The sequence below is a fragment of the Stegostoma tigrinum genome, chromosome 45, assembly GCF_030684315.1.
Source record: "Stegostoma tigrinum isolate sSteTig4 chromosome 45, sSteTig4.hap1, whole genome shotgun sequence".
Classification (NCBI taxonomy): Eukaryota; Metazoa; Chordata; class Chondrichthyes; order Orectolobiformes; family Stegostomatidae; genus Stegostoma; species Stegostoma tigrinum.
Genome location: NC_081398.1, coordinates 4,355,622 through 4,373,538, shown reverse-complemented (window position 1 = coordinate 4,373,538; position 17,917 = coordinate 4,355,622). Strand labels below are relative to the sequence as shown.

Sequence of the window (17,917 nt, the reverse complement as noted above, 5' to 3'; positions counted from 1 at the left end):
GTAATAAATCAAATCTTTATGTAAGGAAGGATATACTTGCGTCACAGAGGGCGAAATTCAAGTTCACTAGAATGAGGCTGTTCCATGAGGTGAGATTGACCACAATGGACCTACAGAATGGGCCAGTGTTGAGAACGGTAACAGGCGATCTCACTGAAGTATAATGTTTAGAGGGCTTGACAGGTTATAGGTGGAGAAACTGTTCCCCCAGGCTTCAGAGGTCACAGAAATACAGGTCACAGTCTTAGGATCAGGGAAACCATTTTGGACTGGAAAGAGGAAGAATGTCTTCACTTAGGGGGATTGAGAATTCTCCACGTCCTTTGGTTGCTCAGCCGTGGAGTAAACACAAAATAGGGACAACCCAGCTCACCTCATTCGAGATACTATGTTAGCTAGACACTTAGATCTGACAGTCATAGATATGGAGATGACAGAGATGGGGTGTGTGGGGCTGCTAAGGGAAAGCAGGGAAGAAGCAAATGTTTTTGTTTAACATTTCAAAAAAATTTCAGGCGAAATGAACAGCACAGAGAATTGTCCAGCAAGTTTCTGATTTACAGAGTGGATTTCTCAGGCTTTCTGGGAATCAGAACACAATGTGCACCAGGATTTTGAACAGTGTTTTTACTGGGAGGGTGCAAAATTTAAGTGGTCTACAATCGCACAAATGAAAATGTCAAATAGTTTAAAAAAAACAAATCTGAAATGTTTTCCTGGATCATTCTACTCACAGGAAAAGAAACAAGATGTTAGCCTGGAGGTTAAAAAACAAATGAACGGCTTCTAAAATAGGAAATTCTCAACATCTGTGAACATTGTCAAATCAACCCTTCTTGCAACTCTCCTAATACCGGGGGCTTTCACGTGAGGCTTGAGGGAACTGATTAATGGTAACCACAGCAATTTATCCTCACCCACAGACTAACAGCGATCACACTCAAAGTCTTTGCAACTCAAACACTGCAAAACTACACCAGCAGCAGTGTAATAAAAAGTAGTGCGGGTCAACTAAAAGTAGTTTAACAAACTTCCCCTCCTCTCCTGGAAACTGTCAGCATGGTGACACAAGAGCAGTAAAAGACAACAGCTTAAAATAAGAACTTATAAATCCATACTTGCTAAGGAAGAATTGTAGTTACTTAAAGATGGCAGAATAGCTCGTGCATTCACAATAGCAAATGATGGGACAGTGTTTTCCTTGCGTGTTCTCAGTGTTTTCTGAGGAAGGGTCACCAGACCCCAAACGTTAACTCTCGTTTTCTCCTTCACAGATGCTGCCAGAGCTTCTGAGCTTTTCCAGCAACTTTGTTTTTGCTCCTGATTTACAGCATCCACAGTTCTTTCAGTTTTCTTTACCTAGTTAGGTTGCTGGACATATTATTATTGGCCAAGCAAACCACAGAGGACATCCCTGTACTTCAATAAAATAGAAACGCAATATCTTTCCCAACTGCCTGAGGGAGGGATGTGACAAACACCCTCATTCAAAAGACAGCCACACTGCTGCCTTAATGACAGAATGGGAATTGATTCAGGAGTCTGTGGGTTCAAAGCTGAAGCTAACCTCGACGGAGTGTTGTATCGCGGAACACTCCAAGTATTTGGACCGTTCCATACTACCTGTCCTTCGTGGAGAAGTTTACAGAATAAAACACCTTTGACCACAGGTCCATCAGGGACTGGTCAGCGCGTAGCATTTTCAAGACCCCGAGGGAAAAGGAGAGAATGGATCCTAGCATGTGGTTCCCAAAGCAGACAGTCAAAGTCATTTGGCAGAATGTCTCATTACCAGAACTTTCCAACAAGCACCAAGACATCGCCTGGCTGGTGGTGAGATCCTTTACGTTCTCCCGGACTCTCTGCTCCATCGCACACTGCCCTCGAAGCAGCTGTGAGGAGGTAGAGACTGTCACGGATCTCCTTCTGGAACGTGCCTTTGCAAAGAAAGTCTGGAGAAAGAGCCAGTGGTTTATGTTGAAGTTTATCGCAAGCAGCTCGGTGATGCAGGACTCTGTGCTGTACGGTCTGCTCCCCGAGATACACACTGAGACAAACATCCAATGCGCCTGGAAGACCATCCACTCAGTGAAAGATGCTCTTTGGTCTGTCTGAAACCTGTTGGTCTTTCAGAGCAAGGAGTTGACCCTGACAGAGTGTTGCAGACTGGCACATTCCAAGGTCCAGGACGGCGTGCTGAGGGAGACACTAAAACTTGGGCAGCTTCCGCCAAGGCACAGTGGGGAAAGACCGCCAACTGAGGTCTTTCTGCCAAAGTTAAATGGGGGTCCGTTTGGTCATCAGCATCTCCTGGTGCCTCAAATATATGTAAATATTGTATAAGTTAGAAATGCATTGGGCTTGTTTATTCTCCACATGTAAATCAAACTGCTCCAGTGACTATGTACATATAAGAAGATTTTTATGATTAAAGTCTATTTTTGAAATAAAAAATATCCACTGAGGCTGAAACTGATGCATCAGGCTAGGAGTTGGGAGTACCAAGAAGCAGAATGGGAAAATGGGCTTCTTTCTTTTATCCATTCACAGAAAGAGCGTGTCACTAAAGGAACCTGCATATCTTGCCCATCTCAAAACAACTGTAGTCCTATGGTTTCAGAGATAGTAAGAACTGCCAACGCTGGAGTCAGAGCTAACACAACGTGGAGCTGGAGGGACGCAGCAGGACCAGGCAGCATCAGAGGAGCTCCTCTGATGCTGCCTGGCCTGCTGTGTTCCTCCAGCTCCACACTGTGTTATCGCTGGTCCTATGATGTAGCAGGTAGCAACCCTGCATTGGAGCCAGGCGCTCTGGGGTCTATTTCTATCCCAAGGCGGCCAACAACAGTGCATTCAGAATGAGCCCAAACAAGTTATGTATCAAGCAGGTGAACACGTGGACACCAAGAGATATTTCTGGTCAACCATCGGCAGACATTAAGTGAACCTGATGGATTTTACAACAATGATAGCTCTACAGTCATTATCAACAGCAATAATTGTATAAATTCCAGCCTCAAGTTAAGTAAAACTAATTTAAATGAACTCAATTTCACTCAGTAGTAGAATCTGAACTCCCTCCAAAAATTAATCCAAACTTCAGGACGAATCAGTCCAAAAATGTAAGTGCTAAGGCTACCTTGTCCCAGGTCTATTGCAGAACAGAAAGTTTGGGTGGAACAAGAATATCAGAAGGCACAAAGGATGTAGTCAGAAAAGTGCCCAACGGGAAATCTCAACAAGAGCATAAACCAGACTGTGATATACCTTCAAGGCACTGACACATTATTTACACTTTGTGCCACCGCCCTAATCACTCAGAGCTTTAATTGTGGAGCTGGCGTTCCACATGCAGCATGTCCCAATCTGTCACACTGTGCCCCAAGCTATATTCTACACAAAGCTGTACAATCCCAGCAGCGCACTGCAGAGTCAACTCAATTCATTACAGACAGATTAACTCACTAATTTAATAGCAATAAAAAGGTTTCTCACGTTATGAGCCAGAACGTTACAACCCTGTAGCATCAAGGCCATTGGGCTGTGAGCAACCTCAATCCAGATCTTTCAAGGGTCTGGCTCTGTCTCAGCCTCAGCTCGCCTGCTGCTGAAACCTTCCTTCATGTCTTTGTTACATCGAGATGCTACTATCCCAATGCAATCCCACATTATACTCTCCACAGATTTGAGATCGGCTGCGCTATGTCATGACTCAGTCCCATTTACACATAACCGCTTGCTCACCACATACCTTCTGATCAGAGAAGCTACCTCACGCCTCTGGAGTAGGTGGGCCTCTAACCTGGGCACCTTTGTTGAGAGATAGGCACAATGGTAATGCCCCACAAAAAGCCCTTGCTGACATACAACATCCTCTGATCAATTAACACCTCACTTTTCTCACCAACATTTAGGGTGGCACAGTTGGACAGTGGTTAGCACTGCTGCTTCACATCTCCAGAGACCCAGGTGCAATTCCAGCCTCAGGCTGTGTCTGTGTGGAGTTTACACAGTCTCCCTGTGTCTGCATGGTTTTCCTCCCACAGTCCACAGATGTGCAGGTTAGGCCATTCTACATTGCACGTAGTGTCCAGGGATGTATAGGCGAGATGGATTAGCCATGGGAAATACAGGATTACAGGGATAGGGTAGCGGGGATGGGATGCTGTTTGGAGGGTTGGTATGGACCCTACCGGCTGAAGGCCCTACTTCCACACTGTAGGAATTTTGTCATGTACAAACCTCTCCATGACCCCTCCCAGTCCCACAACCTTCCAAGGTCTGTGCACTCCTCCAATTCCAGCATCTTGAACATCCACAATTTCCATCACTCCCTGACTGGCGGCACTTCATTCAGATACCTGTGATGTGGAGGAGCCAGTGTTGGGCAGGATCAAAACACACACACACACACACACGTGAATCTATGGGGTGAATTTGAATTTGCGGATACATTCTATTTTGTTCAAAAAGCACACAATTTATAGACAGTCAATCAATATGGTGTGCTAAATTCCTACTTTGGAAATAAAACCAGTCTGACTCCAAACCAAGACACAAACAGATTCTAAACAAGGCTTCATACCTAGCATGCATTGTCTGGCCTAAAATGTAACCTCTTCTTACACCGATAAAACCCTTAGTTCTCCCAGGACAAAGGAATTCAGGGATTTACATGTACATACTAGTCAATTAAAACTTTCTAACCGATTTAAGATTTATCGGCATCTTCGGTTTGTTTAATGCATCTTCATCAGTAGCGTGACCTTCGATCTTTTACTTACAAATTCTGCGTCTGGTACTGCCTCTCTCATTAATACCTGAGGAAGGTGCAAGACTCCGAAAGCTTGTGTTTTCAAATAAACCTGTTGGACTATAACCTGGTGTCCTGTGATTTCTGACCTTCAGTTACCCGGGCGCCAAGCTCTGGAAATCTTTTAGTCTCTGCCTCTTTTAAGACGCCCATCAAAACTCTTTGGCTGAGCAGTGGGTAAGAAGCTTGTCATGTTCCTCAGGGGTCAGGAAACAGGAACAGGAGGTAGTCAATAAACACTGATAAGATAGCGATACCCTCAACCCGTGCACTAATTAAAAAGAAATTCAGCCACACTGGCTGGTTCTGCCTCTGAATCAGATGGAGGCTGATCTGAACACCATTTAACAGCATTTTCTGCGCAATTGTTGGTGACTTGACTTTAAAAAAAACTCCCAATCTTAGCTTTTTCAATGGGCGAGAGTAGAGAAGGGTCTCGTGACAATTTGTTGGCAGCATGTGTTGCTCTCAAACGTAACGTGTTAAAGATTATACCACCTTGTCCTGGATTTCCCCAAAAACACAAGCATTACCTCCCTGTCATCACATTTGTGTGCTGCTACGCTCAACAGAAAATTCTCATTTCATAAAGAACAGAGAACAATGCCGCACAGCAACAGGCCCTTCTGCCCACCATGTCTGTGCTGAGCTATTCAAAACTAATCCCATCTGACTCGAAGTGGTCGATATCCCTCTATTCACTGCCTGTTCACACATCCATCTAATTGCCTCATATTATAACATTGTTATCGTCTCTGCTGCTACCGCCACTTCTCACTTTCACTCTCTTGGTCTTTGTGCTGGTTTAACTCTAATCTGCTATTAATCACTCCTTTGTTAACTAAAACACAACATTATTGAACCATACAATGGACATTTAAGCATACTGTGGTGTTGCTGGTTGAGTGCACAACGTTATCTGTTTATGCAATTTCCTTTCAGTCTTTGATCTAGCTGTTGAATGAACGATTAAGGAGTGCACGGCATTGGAAGAAACATTAACCCTGGTCAGTTGTTAACTTAAAATTATCCCAGTAACTTCACAAAGCTGACGTTTAAACATTAAGAACTGACTGCAGTCAGAGAGGTCACCATCCCAGAGTAGACAGCTATGAGAATAACAACCAAAAGAACTGCAGGTGTTGGAAATGAGAAACAAGAATAGACATCGCTGGAAAAGCCAGGAGCATCTATGGAGGGGTCTGGATGGGTCACTAGGCCTGAAAACGTTAACACTGATTTCTCTCTGCAGATGCTACAAGACTTGCTGAGCTTTTCCAGCAATTTCTGTTTTTGTTTATACTAGAGACTCTACATGCGAAAGCTCACACCCATCGCAGAATTCAGGTGAAAACCTTCTCCACAACCCAAAAGTCACAGCCAAACTATCCCCCGAGCCAACCCATGCAAGTAATCACAACCATCATTGCCGTCCTTCCGTTCATCTCTGCAACATTCTCCAACACTGCAACTATACAAGAATGCGACGTTTCTCCAGCTCCAGCTTCTCACTCTGTCTTATTGTGTCACCTTCAGCTGTCCAGTCCTCAAGCCCTGTAAGTTTCTTCCCAACTCTCTTGTTGCCTCTCCATCTCTCTCTCTCTGAGCAACGTTTTTGGTCTCCTTCTCCTGTTATCTTCCTGTCAAGCTTTGTCCAACTCTGTCAATGTGCAACATGCTCGACATTCCGGTATGTTAAAAGGCCCTACGTGAATGCAAGTTATTGCTACATTCCCCCAGAAAAGGAGGAAGTGAGAAAGACATTTTATCATTTATTTAAAAGTTCAGATTTTGACCTGGTGGCATGCGTGTTTTGGCGTGTGCATATGAAGGGAGTCAGTGATAAACCCTGTCCATATTTCAGGAGCCATTTTCTTTCAACTTTCTGTAACATAGAAGTCATCACCAGATAATAAAGGAAATTTGTTTGCATTGGCAGAGTTTTATGAGCAGAATAAACATTAAGGCACATTAGCTTGCTACCTGTTCAGAAAAGATCAAGTTTTTTTTGCTTAAGGGACGAACACATAGCTTGGAAAGCTTTTTATTTTCAGTTTGCAGATTATGTGCATGAAATTATTTCTCCTTAAGAAAAAGAGACCCTTTAGAACCATTAGGAATTACATCATCTCGGAGTAAGGGTTTGGGTTTGAAATCTCCACACCAGAAGTGTTTACGTAGAACCCTGAGGAGCTTAGCTGAGTTTGAGAAAGTCTAAGTGCAGTTGTGTGACGACCTTGTTAAGTTTTTTAAAAATCTATCAAGTCAGATTTTCAACTGGGATCTAACTTGCCCAGTGTTAACATCCCCGGGATCATAACAAAAGAGACGAGGCATCTCAAAATAGGGCTTCTCCATATGGGTCACTAACTAGCGACACATGTGGAAAATGTAGCCATCAGTATTATCTTACTGAGGGGCTGGTTTATAATGTTATACACCCAACAGCCTGTGCATGAAGGGAGAAACTTGGAATAAATAAATCAACAAGCTCAGACGTTTGAGTATAGGAGTTGGGTATCAGTTTGAGGTTGTGCAGGATGTTGGTCAGGCCTATTTTGGAGTACTACGTCCAGTTCTGGTCGCCCTGTTATAGGAAGGATATTATTAAACTGGAGGGGGTTCAGAACAGATTTATCAGGATGTTACAGGGAATGGAGGATTTCAGTTATAAAGAAAGGCAGAATAAGCTGGGACTTTTCTCACTGGACTCTAGGAGGCTGAGGGTGATTTTATAGAGGTTTATAATATCACGAGGGGCACAGATAAGTTGAATGGCAGGTGTCTTTCTGTAGGATGGGGCATTTCAAGACTAGAGGGCATATTTTTAAGGTGAAAAGAAAAATTCTAAAAAAGGCATGAGGGGCAGTTTTTGTTTTAAACACAGAGGTTCATGTGTAGAATGAGCTGCCAGAGGAAGTGGTGGCTGTGGGTACAGTTACAACGTTTAAAAGCCATTTGGATAAGTACACGAATATGAAATGTTTGGAGGGATATGGGCCAAGCATGGGCAGGTGAGACAAGTTTAGTTTAGGATTATGGTTGGACCAAAGGGTCTGCTTCTGTGCTGCAAGACCCAATGACTGAAAGATTATCGGTATACTGCTTGCTGTAAAGAGAGATGTGTTACCAAAATAATAATGCCAAATTTCAAATTATCACAATTTTATACTACACACTTGGTTGCCAAGTCAGTGATGATTAGCTGATGTTTCACCATAGATAAAGCAACGAGGAGCTAAAGCTCCTAGGTAATTAAGAAAGGCCTAGTCATGTTTCTTTAGCTTGCAGAGCGCACATCCTGTGAATGAATGCATGTCACTTCTGAGGGGGGGTGGGGAGCGGATTGATTAATTCAACCGATTGCCTTCAATGTTAGTATAGATATTAACACAGTAGGGATTGTTCACTTAGTGTTGCTTCCTGGTTCCCGGATAGTTTTCCAACAGCTGTAAGAAATCTGCACAGATATCAACTATTTGCCAGCAGTTATGGAGCTCCTACTACCTACTTAAAACCCCACCTAAAAGACACAAAAACAAATCGAAAAGTGGACCACAGTGTCAACAAACTCTAACTGGCATAGACAATGGCCTAGTGGCATTATCGCTAAACTATTAATCCAGAAACTACTGTTCGGGGGACGTGGGTTCAAATCCTATCACAGCAGATGGTGGAATTTGAATTCAATAAAGAATCTGGAGTTAAGAGTCTAATGAAGACCATGAAACCACTATCAACAGTCAGAAAAACCCATCTGGTTCCTAATGTCCTATGGGAAGGAAACTGCTACCCTTACCTGGTCTGGCCTACACATGACTCCAGACCCACAGCAATGTGGTTGACTCAGCTGTCGAAATGGCAAAGTAAGACATTCCATTTTCTTATCTAGGAATAATAAAATGCTTGGCATCAGCACAGTGCATAGCATGCGGAAGGGCTGGGGATTTTGGCTTGTCGTGTGACATAGAGGAATGACGGGTCAACAGAGTTCAGGTACAGATCAGCCAGAACCTAACTGAATGCTGGAACAGGCTCGAAGGATCGAATGGACAAGTGCACGTCCTCGCAAATCAGCAATGACTCAGGGAGCAGCCCATAGGAAATCATCAGCAAAAGAGCCTGTTAAAACCTGTATCCCAAGGGAAATGTTTGCCAAGATTTTATAGGGAGTGAAGCTCCAGGTAGATCTCTCAAACAGCCAGCTCAGTCACAAAAGGCCTCCCTTGCGTGCTGTGGCTGGTAATCACTCACTAACTAGGATGACTGCACGGCCGCCCACCTCGGAAATTCTGCGTCACTGGTCACAGGTTGTGTGTGGCTGAGGAGTCCATTCCTACATCCAGATCTCCAACCACGGGTGTCACCGGGAGATGGAGTTGATCCTTGGCCTTGCTGTTGCTGGCATTCCTTTTCCGAGCTTCCTCATATTTGGCCCATGGGGATTTGTACATTCCAGGTTCGGAGACTGAGTTTTGAGTTTCCAACCACAGATTAATGAGCCTGCAGGATGCTGATTTCAAGCCGGGTGATGATGGAACAGATTATTTTTAGAGCACCTTTTCCGGCCCGTTCCCCCACGTTGGGGGGTGAGCAGAATCGATCTGGCGCAAAGAAAGCTGCTGAAATGCTCTGTTCCCATCCCAGGAGAGAAACACTGAGTTAAATTCCACCATCCATTTCCCAGTCCAAAGTTCGGACCTTGCAGATCTCACAATCCTGTCCCTATCACCTCTCAACTGTCGAAGGGCTTGTGGTTTGTAGGGAGGCTGGACTGACATCATCTAGGTACACATTTTGTGCAGGACACCTTTTAACATGAAAATGGCGGCTTACATCAGTAGATGTACAGGCCTTGACGAATGGTGGATCCAGTTTCAGTGGTAAGGAAACCTCAATGACTGGGGATCTCCTGTGACCTTCACCCACTGTCACAGTTGCTGATATCACGTGAATATTTTTTGTCTGAATTGCTGCTGAGGGCTTGTTCTGGATGGCAATGTATCCGATTCTGACTTGGCCGTCACGGGTGACCCAGCCAGTCCTCGGCGGCATCGCCCTCGGCATCAACGGAATACTTGGGCCTGTCCACCCTGGTAAGACATCAACCCACGGAAAAGGTTCTGTGCTGCACCATTGGGTCAAGGGGCCAAATGGCACAGAACAGAAATGTATCTAGCAGGGGAACACGTGTCACTGCGTGTTTTCTTACTGACTAATTGCCTCCAAAAGACAGGCAAATTGCAAATGCACAATTCAGGGCGGTAAAGTCATGACTAGGTGATCAGTTCTGGATGCTGGCTGACAAGACACCACAGAAATTTCAGTCCTTACTCAAATATTGCACGGGATCCTTTTCAGAACCTGTCCCGAACAGGTGGGCGAGATTACAATAACAAGCCTCTTGCAAATTTCACGTCCGACAATACAAGGCAAAGCATTTGCCCTTTCTCCCCCCACCCCTCCCCCACGGGTTTATGATGGGCTTTCAACCCACAACCACATGCATCAGATCTAAGAACACTATGAACCAAACTCTCACAAGTGCAGAATAAATGTGAACACAGGTGGAGCAGGTCACTCAAAGACAGCTGTATTCTTAAAGCTTCATATGGCAAGCACCCCAATACCAGTAAGGCAAAGGGATAGGCAACCAACTGTTTGGTAGGTTTCGAGGGAGAGAGAGGGGCAGAATGGCTTTAGACAAGGAATTGCACAGAAATAGCTTAAGGCACAGCCGTCAATAATGCAGCAATGAAAACTGGGGATGCAGAAGTGGCTGTAAACATATGAGCATTCCCACTTCCAAAGTTAAGCTACACTAAGGAGAGATTCGGGGGCATGCAGGGAGCTAAGCATAAGGATGAAAATTATAAGTTCAAGGCATTGTCAGACTGCAGAGAGTCACAGAGCTGTACAGCATGGAAACAGACCCTTCCGCCCAATTCATCAATGCCAACCAGATATCCTAAACTGATCCAGTCCCATTTACCAGCATTTATGCTACTAAACCCTTTCTATTTGTATAACCTCCCACATGTCTTTTAAATGTTATAACTGTACCAACATCCACCTTTTCCTCTGGCATCTCGTTCCATATATACCTCCCCTTCTGTGTGGGGAAAAGTTACCCCTTAGGTCTGTTTTATATCTTTGCCCCCTCAAGTTAAACCTATGCCCCTCTAGTTTTAGACTCCCCTACTCTGGGGAAAAAGGCCTGACATATTTACCCTATCCATGCCCCTCATGATTTTACAAACCTCTATAAGGTCACCCCTCAGTCTCCGTTGTTCCAGGGAAAACAGCCCCAGCCTATTCAGCTTCTCGCTGTAGCTCAAACTGCACCCCCCTACCATGGCAACAGCGCTGAGAATCTTTTCCACACCCCTTCAAATTTAATAACACCTTACCCATGGCAGGGAAAGCAGAATTCAACACAGGATTCCAATGATGGCCTAATCAATGTCCTGTACAGCCGCAACATGACCGTCCCAACTCCTATACTCAATGCACTGACCATTGAAGGCAAACACTTTCTTCACTCCCCTGTCTACCTGGGACTCCACCTGCAAGGAACTATGTACCTGCACCCCAAGGTCCCTCTGTTCAGCAACACTCCTCAGGACTGTACCATTAAGTCCTGCCCTGATATGCCCTTCCAAAATGCAACACCTCACAGTGATCTATGATTGCAGCCCCAAGTTGTGAGGGACTGCTCCATGCTGAAACCTTTCTTGCATAGCTGGATTGTCTAACTACTAGAAACTCTTGATTGTGCAGTGGAGTGTGCATTCTCCCTACTAGGAGCGAGAATAAGCAGTTACAATAATAAATATTGCCAGTGGTTCGTGAAAATTACACACTGCAATTCGTTCTACATGCCTTATCTCAAACAGAATGGGCCAATGGTTTGGAGCACAGACAGGACACAATATTTTTAGAAGAGACACTCAAATGGTTTGGCAACTGCATTTTACACCACAAATGGTACCCTGCTTTTTATTACAAGCAGATTGGGAGTACAGGAATAAAGGTTTTTTGCTACAATTGTTAGATGGTTTTGGTCAGATCTCATCTGGAATATTGTACGCAACTCTGGTCTCCGTATCTATGGAAGGATGTGGTTGTATTGGATGTGGGACAGCGAAGGTTCAACTAGATTGAAACATCCAGTTGGCACTCTGACACCCTCAGCTCTAATGCATCTTTACTGGCACCACAACCTCTAAAGCACCAGATGGTACCTGGACACCCAATGAGATCCTACGCACCCCACCGGCATCCTGAAATCCAACAGACCTGACTAGCACACAAATGGCACCCTGAACCCCAATAACACCCAGTGTAACCAGCTGGCACTCCAACACCCAATGGCACACAATGCATTCCAACAGCGACACCCGGGGTGTAAATCCAGTGGCACTGGATTTGCACCCCGACACCCCGCGTGCCGGAATGGCGCACCCCGACACCCTGTACGCCGGAATGGCACACCCCGACACCCCGTACGCCGGAATGGTGCACCCCGATACCTCTCAGACCTAATGGCACACCCCGACGCCCCACGGGCCTAATGGCACACCCTGATACCCCAGGGACCTAATGGCACACCCTGATACCCCAGGGACCTAATGACACACCCCGACGCCCCACGGGCCTAATGGCACACCCTGATACCCCAGGGACCTAATGGCACACCCTGACACCCCGTGGACCTAATGGCACAAGCCAACACCCCATGCGCTGGAATGGCACACCCTAGCACCCGTGGACCTAATGGCACACCCTGACACCCCGTGGACCTAATGGCACAAGCCAACACCCCATGCGCTGGAATGGCACACCCTGACACCCCGTGGACCTAATGGCACACCCTGACACCCCGTGGACCTAATGGCACAAGCCAACACCCCATGCGCTGGAATGGCACACCCTGACACCCCGTGGACCTAATGGCACACCCTGACACCCGAGGACCTAATGGCACACCCCGACACCCCCCTGCCTCCTACCCCTGGGGCTCACCTGGCCTCCACCGCCGCCCTCCCTACCGGGCGCCCCGCCGCCGTGGGTGAGCAGTGGGCGACACTCTCGGAAACCACCGGCCTCTACCTCCTCCTCGTCCTCCGGCTGCTGCTGCTGCTGCCGCCCGTGTCCGTCCTCGGGGTGCCCGAGGACCAGGCCGAGAGCCGGGGGTGCGGGCCTGGTGTCCTCCTGAAGGAGCGGCTGGTGAGGCGGCGGGGCCTGATGCTGCTGGAGCCCGGGGCAGACACTGGCCAGGGCCGATAGGGAGGTGGACAGCTCCCTCCAGTTCTGGGGGTCCAGGCTCCGGGCCTGGCCCGCCGCCGCCGCCGCCACCGCCTCCTCCTCGTCGTCGTCGTCCTCTGACTCGAGGCCCCGGCCCTGCCCTCGGCGCCGCACCACCAGCACGAAGCGCACCGTCTCGCCCAGGTAGACCTGGGCCCGGCGCGGCAGGCCGCGGTAACGCCGGTAATCCGGCACCGGACCGGCCGGAAAATACATCAGGTACTCGCAGAGGGACTCCATTGCCCCCCGCACGGTCCCGGCCTCCGCCTCCACCTGCACCCAACCCCCTTCACCATGGCAACCGCCGGCCCCGGAGGACCAGCCGCAGCGCCACTCGGAGGAGCAGCGGTGAAGGGTGTGAACTGCAAGGGAGGGCGTTCCAGCGGCGTGAGTGCGAGGGCCATGAACAGCGCCGCTCGGAGGAGAAGCGGCGGCATGAGAAACTACAAGGGAGGGAGCGCCAGCGGCGGGAGTGGGAGGGCAATGAACAGCGCCGCTCGGAGGAGAAGCGGCAGTGTGGGGATCTACAAGGGAGCAAACACCAGCTACGGGAGTGGGAGAACCAGGAACAGCGCCACTCGGAGGAGCACCGGCAGCGGGAAGACCAGCGGCAGAGGGAGTGGGCGGACCAGCGCCATCTGGAAGAATAGCGCACAGAAGGGGGGCGAACCAGCGGAACTGGGAAGACTAGGAACAGCGGCAGGTAGTGGAGCTGCGGGAGGTGGGAAGCAGCGCCGCTCGGAGGACTAGCGGGAGGCAGAGGAATAGCGGGGAGCCCGTAATTTTCCGACACTAAAACGCCCTTCGGCCCATCGTGTTACTGCCAGTCAGCAAACATCTATCAATTCTCATCCCATTTCCCAGCACTTACGCCTTGAGCGTTGATTAGCCGTAGTCACATTGAATAGCAGAGCAGGCTCAAAGGGCCGAATGGCCTACTCCTCCTATTTTCCACGTGTTGTACCCAGAATGGGTCATTTCCAGGCTTTTCCTTCTCAGCAAGAATCAAACTTGATTCCCAATGACGGGTGAGACCAGGTGATGAGGAGGTACACTGAGAGCTGCCACCCAGGGGGATAGAGTTGTTAAGAAGGCGTATGGTGTGTTAGCTTTCATTAATAGAGGGATTGAGTTCAAGGGCCATGAAGTTATGCTCCAGCTGTACAAAAGCCTGGTTTGGCCACATCTGGAATATTGTTTCCAGTTCTGGTCGCCCCATTACAGGAAAGATGTGGAAGATTTGGAAAAGGCGCAGAGGAGATTTACCAGGGTGTTGCCTAGAATGGAGGGAAGGTCTTACAAGGAAAGATTGAGAGAGCTAGGGCTTTTCTCTTTAGAACGACGAAGGATGAGAGGTAACTTGATAGAGGTGTACAAAATGATCAGAGGTATAGATAGGAGTAGACAGCCAGAGACTTTTATTAGGGTGGAGGTAGATATTACAAGGGGTCATAGTTTCAAAGTGAGTGGAGGTAGATATCAGGGAGACTCCAATCGTGGTAGGGGCGTGGAATGCATTGCCAGAGAGGGTAGTGGAGTTGGCCTCATTAGGGGCATTTAAGCAGCTATTAGGTAGGCATATGGATGATAGTATAAGGTAGGGGTGGAGGTTAGTTAGACCTTAGGGTTAGGGTAAAATTTTGGAACAACATCATGGGCCGAAGGGCCTGGACTGTGCTGTACTGTTCTATGTGTTCTCCACCCAAAGGGTTGTGAATCTGTAGAATTCCCTGCCCAGTGAAGTAGTTGAGGATATTTTGAAGGCAAAGATAGATTTTGGAACAGTAAAGGAAGTGAGTGGTGCTGAGTCCACGAGAAAAATCAGCCGTGATCCTATTGAATGGCAGAGCAGGCTTGATGGACCAAATGGCCCACATCTGCTCCTATTTCTTATGTTCTTACATCACGTTGATCGCACGTCTTAGAACCAGACATACTGTCACAGCTGGGGGCATACATACGTAACTGTAGAGGCTGGTCCTTCGCAGCTTCTGGAAGGTGTGAAGCCAACATCTGTACAGACCACAGATTGGCCACCAGCGTCCCAACAACAGAAAAGGAAGAAGTTACCGCAGTGACAAGAAGTGACGCTCCTCAGCGATGGAACGTCACCCTGACAAATGGCCAGCAACAATGCACCTGCATACCATTAGGGAGGCCAGGGTGACTTAAAGACTCTGTGTAAAATAAACATAGGAACTGATGAGAATAACGTATTAGAAGAGTTGTGTACACAGTCAGCAACTTGGGGCAATGCACAATGCAAATGGTTGTGCGTTCAGATTATTTTTTGAATGGACAGGGCCACAAACGTAACCCTGAAATAAAATGGACCCTGGTTTGTCCTTGTTGCATGAAGCACACAGAGCAGATAAAAACAAGCCCATCACAGAGAAAAGAACGTGGCTGGGCCTTGGAGGGATCTGAAAACAAGGATGGGAATTTAAAACTGCAGGCCGATGTCGGTCAGCAGGGATAGGAGGGTGAAGAGGACTCAGTCTGAGCAGCGGCATTGTGGGCCAGCTCATGTCTATGGAGAACGGAAGGCGGGAGGCTGAATGGGGAGCCTTGGAGCAGAATAAAATTGGCGATAACAATTCTACCACAAAGGAGAAGCAATTGAAAAATGTCCCCGTTGCGCTGCTGTAAAGTTGAGAGGCATTGTACAGCCGTGGCTGCTTTGGAAGTGAGCCGCAATGGAAATTGAAAATTATGTTGATATGCCCAGCCAGCGTATCGACATCTTTGAAAGCATTTGATGTTTTTGCCTTTGCAACCGGATGAGAAATGATTTAACAGCGTGCTTTGAATTTTTTGCTCCCTTCTTGTTGGGCTGATGGTACACTGTGTTAACCAGAGGTGATCCAAATTCCCAAAACTGCAAAGGAATCTGCAAATTATTCTCACAAATAACTGCCTTCCAAAACTGTCCCTTCGCTCCGCATCACTTGAAGCTCCCAGATGACCAACGTTACAGATCTCATGGTGTCATTTATTTCAGGGGAGCCCGAGTTACCATAGAAACAGGCCCTTTCGACACAGAGCTGTATAGCCTGGAAACAGACCCTTCGGCCCAACTCGTCCATGCTGACCCAGATATCCTAAATTAACCTAGTCCCATTTGTCAGCATTTGGCCAATATCCCGCTAAACCCTTCTTATTCATGTCCCCATCCAGATGCCTTTTAAATGTAACTGTACCAGCCTCCACCACTTCCTCTGGCAGCTCATTCCACACACACACCACCCTCTGTGTGAGAAAGTTGCCCCTCAGGTCCCTTTTAAATCTTTCCCCTTGAGGCTATGCCCCCTAGTTCTATTCCCACCCAACACCGGAAACAACCTTGTATCAGTGATAATGGGAACTGCAGATGCTGGAGAATTCCAAGATAATAAAATGTGAGGCTGGATGAACACAGCAGGCCAAGCAGCATCTCAGGAGCACAAAAGCTGACGTTTCGGGCCTAGACCCTTCATCAGAGAGGGGGATGGGGAGAGGGAACTGGAATAAATAGGGAGAGAGGGGGAGGCGGACCGAAGATGGAGAGTAAAGAAGATAGGTGGAGAGAGTATAGGTAGGGAGGGGATATGTCAGTCCAGGGAAGACGGACAGGTCAAGGAGGTGGGATGAGGTTAGTAGGTAGCTGGGGGTGCGGCTTGGGGTGGGAGGAAGGGATGGGTGAGAGGAAGAACAGGTTAGGGAGGCAGAGACAGGTTGGACTGGTTTTGGGATGCAGTGGGGGGAGGGGAAGAGCTGGGCTGGTTGTGTGGTGCAGTGGGGGAAGGGGATGAACTGGGCTGGTTTAGGGATGCAGTGGGGGAAGGGGAGATTTTGAAACTGGTGAAGTCCACATTGATACCATATGGCTGCAGGGTTCCCAGGCGGAATATGAGTTGCTGTTCCTGCTGCAACCTTCGGGTGGCATCATTGTGGCACTGCAGGAGGCCCATGATGGACATGTCATCTAAAGAATGGGAGGGGGAGTGGAAATGGTTTGCGACTGGGAGGTGCAGTTGTTTATTGCGAACCGAGCGGAGGTGTTCTGCAAAGTGGTCCCCAAGCTTCCGCTTGGTTTCCCCAATGTAGAGGAAGCCACACCGGGTACAGTGGATGCAGTATACCACATTGGCAGATGTGCAGGTGAACCTCTGCTTAATGTGGAATGTCATCTTGGGGCCTGGGATAGGGGTGAGGGAGGAGGTGTGGGGACAAGTGTAGCATTTCCTGCAGTTGCAGGGGAAGGTGCCGGGTGTGGTGGGGTTGGAGGGCAGTGTGGAGCGAAGAAGGGAGTCACGGAGAGAGTGGTCTCTCCGGAAAGCAGACAGGGGTGGGGATGGAAAAATGTCTTGGGTGGTGGGGTCGGATTGTAAATGGCGGAAGTGTCGGAGGATGATGCGTTGTATCCGGAGGTTGGTGGGGTGGTGTGTGAGAACGAGGGGGATCCTCTTAGGGCGGTTGTGGTGGGGGCAGGGTGTGAGGGATGTGTTGCGGGAAATACGGGAGACGCGGTCAAGGGCGTTCTCGATCACTGTGGGGGGAAAGTTGCAGTCCTTAAAGAACTTGGACATCTGGGATGTGCGGGAGTGGAATGTCTTATCGTGGGAGCAGATGCGGCGGAGGCGGAGGAATTGGGAATAGGGGATGGAATTTTTGCAGGAGGGTGGGTGGGAGGAGGTGTATTCTAGGTAGCTGTGGGAATCGGTGGGCTTGAAATGGACATCAGTTACAAGCTGGTTGCCTGAGATGGAGACTGAGAGGTCCAGGAAGGTGAGGGAAGATGACATTCCACATTAAGCA

The 17,917-nt window shown here is 47.9% G+C and overlaps 1 protein-coding gene across 2 annotated transcripts in view; it reads right to left on the bottom strand.

Annotated features, from left to right (window-relative positions):
- trappc14 (trafficking protein particle complex subunit 14) overlaps positions 1-13,430 on the bottom strand; it is a 63,555-nt gene extending 50,125 nt beyond the window's left edge. The window contains exon 1 of one of the 2 annotated variants that reach the window (XM_059642695.1): positions 12,839-13,430. In XM_059642695.1, coding sequence (XP_059498678.1) covers positions 12,839-13,360 — 522 coding nt within the window. In that variant the 5' untranslated portion in view covers positions 13,361-13,430. The remainder of the gene's footprint in view (positions 1-12,838) is intronic. The other variant, XM_059642694.1, reaches the window with a different exon arrangement.
- Positions 13,431-17,917: the final 4,487 nt, after the last annotated feature.